The sequence below is a fragment of the Zootermopsis nevadensis genome, unplaced genomic scaffold (genome assembly GCF_977971745.1).
Source record: "Zootermopsis nevadensis isolate Lab colony 2312 unplaced genomic scaffold, Znev_1.0 Znev_ptg000004l, whole genome shotgun sequence".
Taxonomy (NCBI): domain Eukaryota; kingdom Metazoa; phylum Arthropoda; class Insecta; order Blattodea; family Termopsidae; genus Zootermopsis; species Zootermopsis nevadensis.
Genome location: NW_028259136.1, coordinates 3,761,543 through 3,778,719, shown reverse-complemented (window position 1 = coordinate 3,778,719; position 17,177 = coordinate 3,761,543). Strand labels below are relative to the sequence as shown.

Below are 17,177 nucleotides of genomic sequence, written 5' to 3'. Positions count from 1 at the left end.
CACCTTGAACTATACATGGTATCATTTTGACATGAGTGTGGTCAACCAGGTATTTAAGGTTTGGCAGAAATAAGCGTCAAAATGTATGACCTTGAGAATTTTCAAGACCTCTCTCTGGCACATAATCTAATCTAAACGAACACACTGATCTGACCTGATGTAAACTAAACTTATCTAATCTAATCCAACTTAACCGAAAGCACCGTAACATACAGTAACATAACCCTACCTACCCTTACCTAACCTAACCTAACTTAACTTAACCTAACCTAAATTAACCTAACCGAACCTAACGTAACCTACCTAACCTAACAACCAAACCTAACTTAACATAACCTAACCTCACCCAACCTAACCTCACCCAACCTAACCTAACGCATCCCAATCTAACGTAATATAACCCAACACAATGTAGGCACTGAGTATATATTGCAACCTATACATGACCTTGACATATCCATGACCTCTAAGTGTTGTCTGCAATGTCACTCAAATTCGTACAGTTCTCTATGTAGAGGGTGGGTTGGAAGTAAGTAGGCATTCAAAAATGGTTGTAACCTCTATATTTCCAATAAGAAATAATGAAAATAATTTTTATTTGTACCTTTTTAAGTGGGAATGCCTACTTACTTCCCACACACCCTGTAATTTACATTACATCAACACAATAATCAGAGAAATATTAAGTTGTTAGGAAACAGTATTCACGGAAGTCCGATATTTGAACCTAACCTCAGAAAGCTAAATACAATATACAACTTCACATCCTGTTTATGTAAAAAAAATGTCTCCCTTGAGGTTTCAGACCAAAACTGCATAGTGAATCCTCATTTCCTCCATGCGTGCTACATACCCCGCCCGTCACACTCCTCATGTCTATAACTTTAAGTATATTAGATGGTGTACAAATCATAAAGATCCTCATTATGTAATGTTTTTCGTTGTTTGACACTTCCTTGTTCTTAGGTCTAAGCATTCTTTCGTCTGTGCTTTGTTCTCAAACATCCTCACTATGTCCTTCACAAAGAACAAGTTTCACACATACATTTATAAACGATAAAGTGTTGTTAAATAAATTAACAATGAACAGAAAGAACAGTGTCCTTGCAGCCGAGGCACTGACCTTACCTGCACCACACCACAATGAGTGGTGACCCCGACCTCTGGGTATCTGTGGCATATCGCTCGAGGCTCGATAATGATTGCATAGTTTAATGAAGAAGCGGATACTCACGAGCGCTAGCTGTGTGCAGAACGCAGGTGAAGATCAGAGGCAAGGCAAACAGCATCACAAATCGAGAACATGACAAGAGCTGAGACTGCGGGAAACGTCTCCATCTGTAACAGAAAACAACCACGTGTGCTGGGAGTCTTGGAGCATGAGCGATGACTTGCTGCATAATTTAGGATGGTCAACCGAGTGTCTTAAGTAACTTAATAACTAATTAAATCTAAAGGTATGTGACGATGGTGTGTTATCAATATAACAAACTTCTTCGACATTAACCAAGGTCTTAATTTAATTAAAAGACGATGTTTCGGAAACTGGGATATGTCTTAATTCTCACGTAAAATCCGAATCATTTCAAAATATAAATATTCACCACTACAAAATTGTCAAATTTTCTATCTCAAAGTTCTGAATATAGAAAAATTAAAAAATCGATCATATCTCGGTTCAGCCCAATCGATTTCCGCAGACAGGGACTAACTATGTAAAACATAAATGAAAACAATAGTAAATGTATTCAGCGACAAGTTCGGGTATGGATCCACGCAGCTTCCTACACAATAGGTACTAAGGAATAAAGCGGCCGGAACGTAAAATCGAGTTCCCGCGTATTTCTATTAGAGAAATTATGAAGGCATGTTTGTTGGTAGCATTGGGAAGAAACTGCTGTATTATTATTATTATTATTCAGTGTTCTGTCTTACGACAGGTCCATTGCTCTGCCCAAAAAAAGCTCTCCAGTTTTCCCTATTCTCAGCTTCTCGTTTCTCGTTTTAATTCCTGGAACTTCATCTTCTAAACTGCTGTATTAGTTATAAATTGCACCGTAAAAATTACAAATATAACATGATTAAAATGAAAGGAAACATGATGATGAAACTTCGGTTTCAATAACAGGCTTGAAATTTTGTATAGTTGAGAGACTCCTCCAAGAGTTAATTAGTTAGTTCAGGCCAAGATTCGAGATGGATACAAGTCGGGAACATTACCGCTGTGTTTGCCATGTGGTAAAGCAAGCACTTGTCTTCCATGGCCAAAATCTGTCATTTCCTCTTATCTGCTGACACAACGGTCGCATTCTGTGAGAACTGTGTACTTTTCAAGAATAGTGAGTGTTTACTTTGAAGGCGTGGGTGATCAACTTTTTTGAGAGACGTTGCCCACTCACCAGACAAGACCATGTTCCATTATTATTCAAAACTTAATCTGCAATTACTAAAATTAATGAAAAGTTCGTGAATTGTAGGCTACTGATAGGTGAGGATGGAAGGATATTCTATACACGATAATGAATTTTTATAAAGCTCATTTAATGTTATGTTAGCCAAACATAGACGGCTGCAGGCTACCAGGCGAAGCAAGTCTTGGCTTTAAAACTTCAGCTTAAAAAGCAGGAAAATTTTGAAGGCGAAGCGTGTTGCTTTGTCTAATGACCTCTGCATGTAACTAGACTGGGGAAACAAGAAGTGCGTACGGGATTTTAGTGGCAAGATCTCTCCAAGGACGACCAATTTGAAGAGAGGAAATAAGAATTTAATAAAAGATTAAAATTAAAAACTTAAGAAAATAAACAGGTAAGAAAAAATGTGAAGTGGACTAAAGTGGCTTCCGATCATGGTCTTAACTCTAACCGCAAGGTTCCAAAGACAAGAAATTCGTAAATAAAATAAAACTTTACCTTGTACCGATTTCATCAAACATTTTTTTTTTTTTTGTTTCTACTCTGTCGAAATTCTTCGCGCAAACTTGCAAACTTTTTATGTTTACTTCTTTTAGGTCTACATCCATGTTGAGAAACCCGACATGACGCATCCTTCATGTGTGTTGTCCTTGTTTTTATTCTGTGTTGAACCAGCGAGTCTTTTTATGTTTTGCGGGGATTTTTCATTTATCCAAGAAACCCATTAAGGCGAAATCTTCCAAGACCGTTCTTTCTTTACGTTCGGAAGGAACAAGACAATAATGACACTTATACAGAGAGCAAGAGTGACACAAGATTGAGTTCGATGCGGCAATCCTTTGAGGTGACATTTATGGCCTATTCTGCGCAAAGAATTCTGTCTCGAAAAGAAGTCTTGTGTTTATGTCTTCGAACGACGTTATATTGTAACAGTTTAACACAAGAATTTACATTCTTTGGCAAAATAACTAAATATAGAGAAACAGTGGAGAGTCACAAATAAAAGAATAGATTTTATATCCACCATTTTTAAGCGAAATAATGACCAATTAAAACTTTATGTAAAGTAGAGTTTAGAAGTCAAATACAAATATCTTTCCTTCCATATTATTTAAGGCTAAAAAATAAACACAAGACCGCTTAAAAGAAATGAAGACTTCAAAAAAATTATATAAAATTACGGGCAGGCTTGAGCCGAGTATCTCTCAGAAGCATTAACGCTGTCCTAAGATATAGGTATGCTGAATTTAAAATAAACCATTTAAAGCCAAGTGGTATCTATATGCATTAAATTCGGTAACTCGGCTTTTTCTATTTACACGTTTCATAAGATTCTGGGAATAATCTGCGATTATTTCCTTAAGCAGCGTTAACCATGTGATCTTTGTAATGGAAATGCGTTGCGTTTTCTTTGCGGTACGAATTGTATGTTTAAAATGCTATTTAGATGAGCTTCAGCTTTGAAGGGTTAATAAAGCGATACAATGAGAAAGGGATAAAAGAATGTAAATTACTTCGCAGCACTGGAGCAGACAGTGGCGTTATTTAGCGCCGGTTAATGGACGTCATTAGATTTCATTTAAGAAAACTTTCCCAGTTAAAATATGACTGTCTTCCAGAATACTGAACCATTTTGATGATGGAGGCAGCAAGGACCCATGAAACGTCTGTCAATATCTATTAGACTACACGGCGAAATATCCCAAAATACAGCTGTCTTCATAAGCGCAGCCTTGAGAACCTGAAATTTCCCAACTGAATCAAATAGCGTCGATTCGGAAGAATGATGACGTTCCTTGTTATAACGTAGAAACGCATAAATAAGTTTTTGCAAACGAAGATGCATTGCACAAATTTATGGACGATACTTTCACAGAGCGAGCAAAATTGAGACCAGGTAAGAGTATGAAACTATTTAAGATTTGAGGTTTTCACAGCTGTGAGTATGAAGATTTCTGTCTTCTGGGTTGTTGCGATGAATCGCCCTGATGACGGAGGCAGTATGACCTCTGAAACGTTGGTTAACATCGACCAGACTACACAGCGCAACAACCCAAAAGACAGAAATCTTCATACTCTGATGATGGAGGCAGTATGACCTCTGAAACGTTGGTAAACATCGACCAGACTACACAGCGCAACAACCCAGAAGACAGAAATCTTCATACTCATCGCCTTGATTATGGAGGCAGTATGACCTCTGAAACGTTGGTTAACATCGACCAGACTACACAGCGCAACAACCCAGAAGACAGAAATCTTCATACTCATCGCCTTGATTATGGAGCCAGTATGACCTCTGAAACGTTGGTAAACATCGACCAGACTACACAGCGCAACAACCCAGAAGACAGAAATCTTCATACTTATCGCCCTGATGATGGAGGCAGTATGACCTCTGAAACGTTGGTTAACATCTACCAGACTACACAGCGCAACAACCCAGAAGACAGAAATCTTCAGCATAAAGCTACATTTGACACATAGGTCGGTCATTCTCGCACCTCACAACAATGACAGCCACAATAACCTTGATTAAGTTGTGTGTGTGTGCGCGTGCGTGCGAGTCCCTGGGAGCTGAATTTTATGGGGTCAATTTCAGAGTTCTCAAAAGAAAAGGGTGATGAGCAACAGAAGGGAAATAATTCCTGTGTAGTATTTTGTAATGCAGAAATTCCGAAATATTCTTCTGTGATGTTGCGCCGTGGTAAATATTAACAGACGTTTCAGAGGAGTTTACTGACTCCATCATTAGAGCTTCATGTTCGTGAGAACCTGAAATCTCTCCAAAATACTTCTTTCTTCAATCTTTAAAAACAACACAAAAATTTCTTACGTTACACCACGCCATCGCAATTCAATTTTATCGTCTCTTCGTTTCAAAGAAGCTGTTTTCTTCACTAGGGATTAATTTGTTATAGCATAGATTACAAAATACACAAAATTTCATATTCAACTTAGAGGAGTCGATAAAGGTGGTTAAGAAGGCCACGAAACAGCAACATTTAAATTAATAATATAAACGCAGCAAGACATTTTAGAATACCTTACTAGGTCTATTATCTGTCATTTTAGTTTTCCCGTTTCTACGAAGACACTCGCACAGATAATAAACTCATAATTACAAAACTTCAACGCTTATCTCACATTAAATAGGTAAATATCTCACACTTTCATATCTGTCCCAATTAATTATCCATTAATCATCCAACGCTGTATAATCTGAGCTGTTGACAGCACGCTATGTAAACCACAAACAGGCGTGAATATATGAACATATAAAATTATGAGCTAATTTCTCACTACTTTGCTCAGTAATATAATAATTATGCGACGAGAAGATCAATCTTTCGTGTTTCTGTTATCTTATTGTTATATTGATTAAACCAAGTGAATTGTAACATGAGAGACGTGTAGTAAAAATGCATATAACATTTTTATTTATGGATCCTCGAGGTAAGACCATTTGGAAAATGTAAGGGAAGGTATGAGGACAATGCTAAATACTTCTTAGAGAAACAGACTGAAATATGTGGTCTGTGTTAAACGTACATTGGATAAGAACAGTGAGTAATGTGTGACGACAATAACAAGCTTTCGGTTTGCATTAGTCTCTTCTTCAGTCGAGGAGCAAGTTGTTTGGAGCTACTTGTAAGTCACACGCCTAAAGAACTCCCAAAATGCGTTGTTTCCCTCCGAGGCTTTGGAATATATGAGGACCTCCATCGACGTTCACTGCCTGTGCACGGGGCGGCACTGAATCATAAGAATGGCATTGCCTTCGCGCCTAATATGGAGAGACAGGTTTATGGTATCATTCCGCGTGTTAGCCCCCTCTTAATAACATTCGGACCAGCTATCGGAGTTTCACGATATTTGATATGAAAACTATTCCACTACATGCCACAGAACTTTATTTGTAATTATTAATTTCCTACAATCGATGATACAAACATGGCGGGTGCGCAGACTTCTGAAATGGAATCGACACTAAAAGTTAACCAACTTTACTCCAGGATCATTCAAGTCCCGGGTCAGAGACGAAGCCCCTAACTTAGGACCATGGGTGTGATGATTTGCTGCTTGGTCAGGGTTATCGCACACTTCATGGGGCGGTGATAGATGAGTATGGAGCTATGGTGGAATGGTGATTAGCGGGGAGAAACCGAGGAACTCAGAGACGATCCTCCTCCAGCGCTTTAAGTCAACCAGAAGTGAAGCTGCGTCTCCGGGGAAGGTGAGTTTTGATGATGGAGGCAGCAAGGACCTCCGAAACGTCGGCAAACTTCTACCAGACTACATGTCACAACAGAGGATAGTTCTCGCCGCAGTGAAAACCTCAAATAAAATAAAGTAGTTGTCATTTGCTTCTCTCCAGATATGATTTGCTGACGTCGGTTCAGCACTAGGTGGAAAGATCTACGGACCTTGCATGGCTCCCACTTCTGTGCTGGCTGATCACCAAAAAAATGTCAAGACGGTGAGGGTGTGGGCAGTACAAGTCCTGTTAGAGGCTCAAAGATCATTTTATTGTCGCAGATAGATTCTGTTGGGCTAAACCGGTCCAGATCAATAACGCAATTACCGTAACGCTTTTCATTTCCTAAAGAACGTTTTGCCAGTTGATACTCCACGGTAAGAACATTACTTTCGATCTGCAGCTATCAAAACTTTAATTAATTCGCCTCATTACTGGAGTACTAAACTTTCCTAAGAACTCTTCAACAACTTGCCGATTTTCTTATAAAAGATTAGTACCCCAGTAATGAGGAGGTCTATTAAAATAATGGTAATCTATATATATAATAGTTACATCCTTTCCCTGGTGTAAGAAACAGCATTTCACGAAACTTAGTATGAACGTTATGAAACTGTAAACCACACAGTGTCGTATATTCAAATTATTTATAATCAATCGAACTTCTTACTATTTAATTAACTATTGCCAGTAATTAAAATATGGCGGAGGAGCGAAACTGAGAGTCGACAGTAGCACTAGCGATACAGAGCGTACTACAGGATTCTGAAATGATATAGGCTTTTCGTAGGCAAATAAATGTTTAAAAAATATGCATTGCTATGGTAGTTTTTCTTTCTTATAAAAGTAAAATAACCATTAAGGTGTTCGTGTAAAAAGTTTTCTTTGGCGTACACTTTGACAGACATAACTAACAAAAGAGTGAAGCGAGGGTGTGAGGAATCTGGTACAGGTGACGTGCCTGCAAAATATGTACGATATATTATAAGTAAAAAAATAAACATGGCGAATGTGCGAAACTTTGAGGTTACGTCCAAAAATTAAACGTACTGCACTCAATTAAGAAGTTCTTCAAAGTCTGTTTAGTAACAAAGCTTTCTGGACATACTTATTATTCCAAGGAACAATAAAAGAATCTTACCCAAGTGGGATTCGAGAGTAAGACCATTTACGCAAAATTTTATCACGCATAAACCAGTTTTCCTTATTCTTTCGCTACGCATATAACAAATCCAACTGCGAAATGAAACAAAAACTGCCATGTTTAGAAAGTGCAGGAAACCAATCACATCTAAGATTGTATATTGGAAAAGCATAAATTATAATGATCGAAAAAAATATCTGAAGAGTTACAACCTCGCGTTAACCGGCTTTGTTGTCTTTTTATCTTAGCAACGATGTCACTGTCAACATCCAAGTCATCAATCACCACCTTGACACGGGGCGATGTATCGAAATGTTCAAAAACAATTAGCTGTCACTGGAAGTGAAGCCTAAGGCATTCGTTTGAGCGGACGAATCAACAGCTCCCAATGGAGTCTTCTGACGTTATAATAGCTGTGGTTCAGAAATATGTAATAATTCTTTTGTCGCATAGTTGAGTAACCCCCTAATAATCGCCACCAAACAGTACCTACCCTTCACTTTCTTTGTACGGAAGATGGCTACATCGAAGGCAGACATGTTTACGTGCATGTGAATTCTGTACGACACAAGAAATTTGCAACAAGTTAAATTTAAATGGGTATAAATCAAAACAGATACGTTTCCAGACCAATGTGTATTTGTATTCTTTAGTTGTTCAGATTTATAAAATGAAATATTAAATCACTTTCTATAACGACATTAAATAGAGTTTTCATGTTAATATCACAAAATAACATGCGTCGATCATAGCTGATCGCGTGATCGCGTTCAAAGTTCAGATGTATGCACGTGTTTCTCTGTGTTGGGCTGCCCTGTGTACGTAGAGACCTCGTTATGGGGGGTCGGCTATCGTCAAAGGAGTCCAATCAGACATTTAAAAACGATTCAGAGTTTCAAAATTCAACTCTGAATTGAAACAGACAAGAATACCCATTCGCAATCGATAAATACTGTTAAGAATAATAAAACGTCAGCTGACGTCATTGTGTAGGTCTCTATAAGGACTGAAGTATTTCTTTGCAGATATTGTCCTAGATGATTCCACATAATTTATTATTCACGACCCAAAATTCCACGAGTTACTTTACTGAGCTCAGTCAGAACATACAGAATTACATTCGTCATAAATCTAATACAATTAAAGGAAACAATATTCCAGCTAGAAAGACAATCACCAAACCCGGGACGACTCATTGCATTTATCATTTTGACGTAACAGCGATCACCCGAAAACAAAGTGTCATTCGTTCCTTTGGAGATTGTGTTGCGACTCCGAGGCAGCATAATCGATCACAGCGTCTTGACGCAGGTGGCGAAATGATGAATGACATTCGGGCCTCTAAAGCTACACATTTTGATTAGATCTGCGATACAAAGAAAATGAAGCAATGCGTCTGAATAGTTTGCATACAATTCTTATTCTGTGCATGATTTTGTTCTGCTGAGGTCACGTATCTTCTTTATTCACTGTTGGCGATTTGTTAATTGCACTATGAGTGATGCTGAGGTTATTTAGCGAAAATTTAGATTTATTAAGAATAATTATTGCAAGAGTGTTCACACAGCCTTTTAACTCAGTTTTCTAATCCCTGATTGACTCACTCCTTCAAACCCTATATAAATCCCTCAACTTTCCAGTATCGCCATTTCAGCCCTGAAGATAGAAACATTCTTTCTCCGAAACGTTGGCATCTACATGACGAAAAAAGAAAATAACATAATTTCAACCTCACTTCGTGTGAACATCAAATCTCACAAATAAAAATATTATTGTGACGTCATTTGTATGATGACATTGAGTGACATTGATGGGGATGAATTGGAAGGGATATGGAAGGTGAGGAAGGTACAGGTGACTCAACGTAGCATATTTCATACGGCGGCGACTCGAGAGTTTATGTGATAACGTAACTAATAGCAAGAACATAAATAGCTTGCATTGCCTGTCTAGAAATGATTAATGACTACTTTCGAAGACGTAGGCGTATCCTCGGCAACTTACAGGCTCAGAACTGTTGACTCAGAACGGCGAAGGAACTACGTGAAAGCTCGTTCCACGATTTAACTAAACCTCGGACCATCCGAAAGCGAAACTCAAGAACGCTGGTTTGGCGTCATCGCAACTGACTTGTATTCGGAGGTACCACAATCAAGTCTTCCACACAGCGCCGATTAATTTGCCGAAAATTTACATTGTTTTTTTCAAAGTCTATGCGAATATAGGGGTACTAACCCTCAAAATAGGCCACAACTGCTTCCTTACCCTCCTTTGATTCACTGCAGATCTATGTGTTCCTGTCATGTCATACTTAGCTAAATAAACTCTGTGCTTGATAACATCGTTATTAAATGGCCTACACGTATAACTCACATGCTGTCACTTAGGACATTGTTGTTGTTTCTTATGACAACCGCGTAACAGAACGTTGCATAGGAACAGTAGAAAGTACAGATGTTGAAGTCCCTGAAGATGGAAGCAGTATGTTCCTAGAGGACATTTTTTGCAATCAATTTTCTTTGAGTTATACTGTGAAGCACAAATTTTAAGCTCGGAAATCAGAATACATTAATTCAATACCCAGGAAGTAAACGAATATTCAAAGCATTTACTTTGGCATTTTGCAATGTAGGGCTCTGAAAAACTAAACTTCATATGTTCTCATGGTACCTACAATTGAATTACACTTACCTTCATTAAAACGAAACAATTCACGTGATAGTCAATTCGCTACTTTACATATACTTTCATAAAAAATCTCACTAATTTCTAGGTTATGTCACTGTAAATTATACATTGAATTGCGCTAATGTTTAAAAAAATCGCACAGCAGCCATTTTAATTATGTCGATAATATAAAAGGTACCAAAAAGCAGTCTCCTTTGACACGATGTTCTCACTGACTGTCAATTGTTTAAAGACGCTATATCAAGTGCTGTGATAGTATATAGCATTTGATTAGATTTGAATATAATCATAAACAGAAGTAAAGGTATGGAAGAACCGAGAAAAACTAAATTCTCATCGAGATTAAGAGATAAGCCGGACGAAATTCAGTTAGGGTAAGCTTTGTCGCTCTTTCAAATCTGTCCGTCATTGAGTGTGTAAAGGTGAAGGTAAAATTGCTCTTGGTTCTTAAATAAACAGCATTTCATGCAGACGTATGAAGGAGTGGTGATATAGCTTCACGTATTTCTAACCTCCACATTCAACGGATGATAGAGTGTTAGTTTCACTCCCCGGCTCCCTAGGAAATAATCCCAGTGTTAATTGGACAGGAGGCTGGGTGGGACCTAGAGCCGGTTTGGACGTATTTGCAAAGATTAAAAATCGTGCACTGCCGGGAATCAAACCCCAGTCGCATAACCCGTAGCCTAGTCATTGACTGAACTAAACCGGCTGTCATATAGATGTTTGTGCTTGAATAAGAGGGGGCACAGTCAAAGACCTTCCAAAGAAGACGCATGTTTATGGTTTCTTCAGAACGGATCTCCGAAATCATAATTACTGCCGTGCAAATGAATGGAAGCGAAGTGAGCAACTGTGTCTTTATTACGTTGTTGCACGCAGCGAACCTTGGGCAGTTTAGAATCGTCCTTGACCGCCCTGAAGCAGCAGCCTTCTTACATGGGCGGGATATTACACGTTCCAGTAAAAGAATACTTAAAAAGAAAAGGACATTCAAAATTGACCATGCTTAAGGTTGCTTCCGAAACTAAAATAGACTTCTGCACTTTCAAATTAAGATATAATATGTACATACGCGGCAAAATCTTAGTAAAACGTGAATGCATGAGAAATTATTAGCAGCCGAAGAGTGGAGTGACTTATACGCCTATCATTGATTAGTAATGAAACTTAAATATTAATATTATAAGATAAGAATGGCAATGAGATCAAGGAGGGTGAGATGAGCACGGCGTAACATATAGAAGAAGCATACAGCATTTTTGTCGTAGGGAAGAGACCATTTGAGAGACCCAATCGTAGATCACAGGATAATATTAAAATGTATATTATTAATCTGGCTCAGAATACGAGCCATTGAATGCCTCTTGTAAACAAGGTAATACAGCTCCGTGTTCCATACAGAAGAGAAACTTCTTGACTGGTTACGAGACGATTAATTTTCCAAGAACTCTCTTCCACAGAGTTAGCTAAAAAGTTTAGAATTAATGTAACTGAACTGGTTGTTATTGAACCTAATTATAGTGAACATCAGAGTATTAAATTCGCGTGAGTTTCTTGATTTCAAGGGCTTCTAATCTGCGAAAGCACATATTATATTTGACATAGAGAGTTACTAAGTTAGATTTCATGTTATCAAGGCGGCAGGAATGATGATGGGAGCAACAAGAGACTCCGAAACGTCGGTTAATTTCTACCAAACTACACGCCACATCATCGCAGAAGACAGTTACCTTAATACCAGCCTCCAGAAGGACCTGAAATATCACAAAGTGAATTACTTCACGAAGATTCGCTGCTCAGAGCCTCCTTTGTAAACATGGGCTGAACCACTTTAACATGAGTTGGCATTACTTCAAGATTTAAGAGATTTAAGAGGTTTTCCCCAGCCTTTAGTCCCCGTAAAGAATTATAAGATCTAACAAAGAGACTGTAGATGTAACAAAGAGACTGATGTGTGTTAGTTTCGCGCCGTGTTGATACATAATTATCAGAAATTCAAAAACTTTCAAAGATGGGATGACGTTCATACAAAATTTCACGAAGATCCGTCAGTTGGTTCAAACATTTTAGAGAGATACTGACAGGCGGATATAATAAACCCATTTTATTTTACAGGCAAACAGTAAAGAATTCAGACTAATAAAGAAATGTTTAAATAGTACAAATTCAATTCTTCGTTATACTGCGGATCAGTTTGCAGTTTCACGAGGTTAACAAGGATACAGGTCCATTGCAAAGAGCGTCAAAGATTGACGTATTTAAAGACGTGATCTAGTGACTCTTTCATCGTACTTCAATTTGTTTAAATTAAATGCATTGATGCTTGTCAGGTTAGCAATTGCGAGTGACAATTCCATGCATGTTTCGCCATTAAGCCTTTCGTCTGACTGATCTGTGGTGAGTGAAGGATTGGGTTTATATCCGGATTTGTTTAGACACGTATACTGCATTAAGTCGTAAATAAATTCACGACTATCTAAAGTTTCAACTTGCATTATCTGCGGTAAATGGTTCCAGACCGATTTAAAAACGTTACATGATATTCTTCTTAGACACGATGCAAATTAAGTCTTACCAGCAACAAAGCCCATCGCACTTAAAGATAAGACGTCTGCACTCCGTGGGCAGAGGCAGAAACTGCTCATAGCTGTCATTATGTACTTCGGCATTAAAGCAACCATCCCGACCACTTTCGAAAATACACTAACGCTATAGCTCGCTGTCGGCGTTACGAATTTTAGGATTCCAAAGAGTTGCATATTTAAGTTATTAATAGCACTCACAGTTCTATAAAATCGTGTATAATACGTCACATCAGGACACAATAATTCATCAGTTTATTTCACCACATATACGTACATATATAAATATCTCTACATGTACAGGTGATATTAATATAAAAAGAAAATAGTTGCTTTTAAGTTTTTATTTATTATTAAAAATTTACAGAACAGCTTTAGGGCAGATGCTAAAAATGTCTACCATCTTAACGAATGAAAACATCTATCATTTTTAGTGTTTTATAGGATTCTACGAAGTGTTTCTGGGGTCAATGTTAACAACAGTCCTTTCAGTATTGTGTATTAGTTCTTTCAAGTATGGTCATATTGTTTAATTTACCATTTTACCGTAAACAACCACCGAGTGTGTTAGTGCAAATGTAACGTTCTAGACTGTTACGCGAGAGGTATTATTTATTATTTATTTAGTGTTCTGTCTGACGACAGGTCCATATGAACAGGATCCTTCCATCCTTTTCTCGGACTGGGACCTGTTCATATACGTTCTTGGCAGATGATCCAGAAGTGGTTTGCCATTGCCTTCTTCTGTGTGTGAATGGAGTAATTGTTGGGATGCCACGGAGGAAAACTCCGTGTTGCCTAGACCACGGCCTTGCCCAACACAAGTTATAAATTCGGGCACCGTCGGGAATCGAACCCGAGACCCCAGGATTACAAGGCCAGCGTTCTAACCGCTAGATCACCGTGTAAGGTAAGCGAGAGGTACCACGATCTAATTTCATCCGATTTGCTGTAAATTTTGGTTAGAGCTTTGCGTGGGTTTCTTCGGTCTCTCCAGAGGCACCATGAAACATCACGTCCTCTTCCTTCCAAAATCCACAATTCATGATAATCTTCCACACACATATTTCGTTATATCATTTTGCTGCTGAGTAAAAGACCTTAGGTCAATTAGAATTTGATTTGTCTTAAGCCTTTATTTTCCGAGTACCAGATTGATAATATCTGAAGTTGGAAATGTATTTTTAAATATCTTTAGATTAAATTAATTGTAAAAGAACACTTTAATATAAATTGTTAACTAACAAACGGTGGTATAAAAGTCCAAAGGTTCAACATCGCTGAAACAAACATACTATACAGGAGCTGCACGAAATAATCTGTGCTGAAAATCACGACGTATCTGAAAGAGTACATACGATCTTTAAATTACAAAACCAGTATTACAATGGACTACTTAGTATATTTAAATTAAGACGCTAAATGTGTGCACTGTGTTGACAAGCGTAACCACTTAAACTCTGAGAGATACAATCAGATGAATGCAGTGCTATAAGAGTACAGATGTACTCCAAGTTGGGAGTACGAGGACGAACTTATGATATAGGACGAGAAGGGGAATTTAAGCTGGGTGTGAACGTCTGTAATCTGTCTACACCAGTTCAAATACAGCCACACTTGTTTTAATATTTTTCAGCTTTAACGGATTAGGTACTATACCTCATTACAAATTATAAGACACTGAATAATTTCTTTGATCATCACAGCATCACCATACATGAAGACTTTGTTCTTGATTCGGGTTTTCTGTCATAATATATATTTACTTCTAGACAAATCTCGTTTATAATTAATAAACTTTCACTTTTATTCATTATTATATTGATGCCTCTTATGGTGTGTGACTCAGAAAATACATAGACATTTTAAGTTTCCCGTTTTATTCGTTTTCGAAAGACGCGGAGATTAGAGTTAAAAAACTCCGCGTATATCGAAAGTTAGCTATATACTGTAGTAACCGTAATTAAACTGCTTGATTAAGGGGCGGAAGGACTTCACCCTGCCTTACCCCGCGACCAGAAGTCAAAAGAATACGGCATTGCTACGGTACGAGTTCTAAGCTGTCTTCACTCGCCAGGACGCCGCTCTTCGTATAATACTTTAAAAGCGATGTTCCAGAGATCTAAGACAGAAGATCAGAAACTAAATTTTGAAGCAATAGTTTCCAGCTGGGAGACAGTTGAATAACCATGTTTTATCTCGTTTGAACGTCTTCCATAGTAAAGTGCTATTGAGTTATATTCAATCTGCAGACCTTAGTCGGTACGCTGATTATTAACAGCAAAAAGGAGTACGCTGCACCTTCACAACAACAGAAATGGGAGGTCCTAGACACACGGTATAATGAAGTGCTTGTATATTTAGCGAAGATGTAACCTCTGCTCTAACGCTGTTACACCTCCCCACAATCGGAAGCCAGTGACAGGTTCGATTATCGAATAATGTATGGTGTATCGATAAAACGCTACCTACTGTGTCGGTATGGGTCGTATAAAAGGTTTGATGTAAGAAGGGTGCAACTTCTAACATGCTAATTGTTGTCATCTTTGATTGATAAAAATGGGGAAAAAATAATGTATAATTATTTTCTATGCCGTAGGCCCACAAATATTTTACAAATGCTTTCTTTAAGATTTTACACACTTCTTTGGTCGTGTTTTTTGTTTATTGTTGATACGCTTCTACTATTGCTAAGCTAATCACTCCAGTATCGGAAATAACTTTCCATTGTACTTAATTAAATAGATCTATTTACTATATCAAGAAATGGCTCAAACACGACCAGCAGTATTTAACGAAAACTATATTTCATATCGAGCATTAAGCTTCTCTACGACTAGACTTTTCTCACACAACTGCTAAAGATTAATATGAACTAGACGTAGAGTCAAAAATACATATTATTTTATAGAAAATAAACCAAAATAATTTATTCTTACGTTTATTACATATCTCCAATACATCATTCAAATCCGTGTAGGCTAACAGATTCGTGGATAAAATACCCTGATACGGCCTTCCGTATGTGCGTCCATTTCTTACATTTTGCAAAAATAATGTATGCGCAACAATATCGTAAATGCAGTCAGTTGCAAAACCTGTGCAATTCATTAAATTTCTACTTCCTTCACAAGTCTATAAAAGTAGAGCTACATCCTTTTTGCACGAAATCCCTCATAAGTTTAATTCAGAGCTTCAATAAAAACACGTTGCGTGTTTACAGAAGTTTTGTTCTGACGATTACCTCTTCTTGTTCCTTACTTCACGCCCACTTCAGAAATTGTAATAAGATAACGCCGTATGTCTGCTCTAACACGTTCGTGGATATGTTTTGTTTATTAGCATAAATAAATTAGTGTGAATGTATGAAGTAATAATTTTACCAAACAATAGTTTTACGACCTTCAGCTAATACTTGCTGGCCCATAAAATTTTATACACTCTGGCTGCACGCTCGTAAGTCCTCAGAATAGGGGCGGATTGCGTGGAGTAAATGAATGTTTCATAAGACCTTAATACAGGCGACCACAAATTAAAAGGAATACAACTATTTATTCAGTGCACACATTGGAAAACTAATTTCTCCGCAACAGAGGCCCAAGTTTCAAGTTTTTGTTCACAGATGTTCGATGTGGTTCCTTGGTTCTTTCAGCACATTCCCCATCTGAATGCAAAATCGTCCTATTACGTAGGATTATTTCATGGCTACTTCTACCCGATCATGCCTTCTGTCGTATTGTAGCAAAGGAGGAATATAAACGCAGTTCTCGACTTAGCTCCAGAAATTAAAATGAAGGGTCGTAATGTCTGGTGACCATGCTGAGACAATCCACGATGCGGTAATTAGTCTCAATGGAGATAAGCTACGTACAGTAGGGGACTAGACTGGTATATAACGATATATTTTATTAAATATTTGTAGGCAGTTATTTTATCTAACCCAGGACAGGGGCCAGTGGCCGGCTGATGTGAAAACAGTAATGAAATTTTTGGTACCCTAATGATGCTGGCAGCAAGGACCTCTGAAACGTCGGTAAACTTCTACCGGGCTACACGGCGCAACAACCCATAACACAGCCATCTTCAACTTT

At 37.9% G+C, this 17,177-nt stretch overlaps 1 protein-coding gene across 6 annotated transcripts in view; it reads right to left on the bottom strand.

The window, feature by feature from the left end:
* The window catches only part of LOC110833266 (uncharacterized), a 167,595-nt gene that overhangs the window by 110,251 nt on the left and 40,167 nt on the right, over positions 1 to 17,177 (bottom strand). For all 6 annotated transcript variants that reach the window (XM_087342900.1, XM_087342901.1, XM_087342902.1 and 3 more), the window contains one exon: positions 1,235 to 1,338. In XM_087342900.1, coding sequence (XP_087199026.1) covers positions 1,235 to 1,338 — 104 coding nt within the window. The remainder of the gene's footprint in view (positions 1 to 1,234; positions 1,339 to 17,177) is intronic.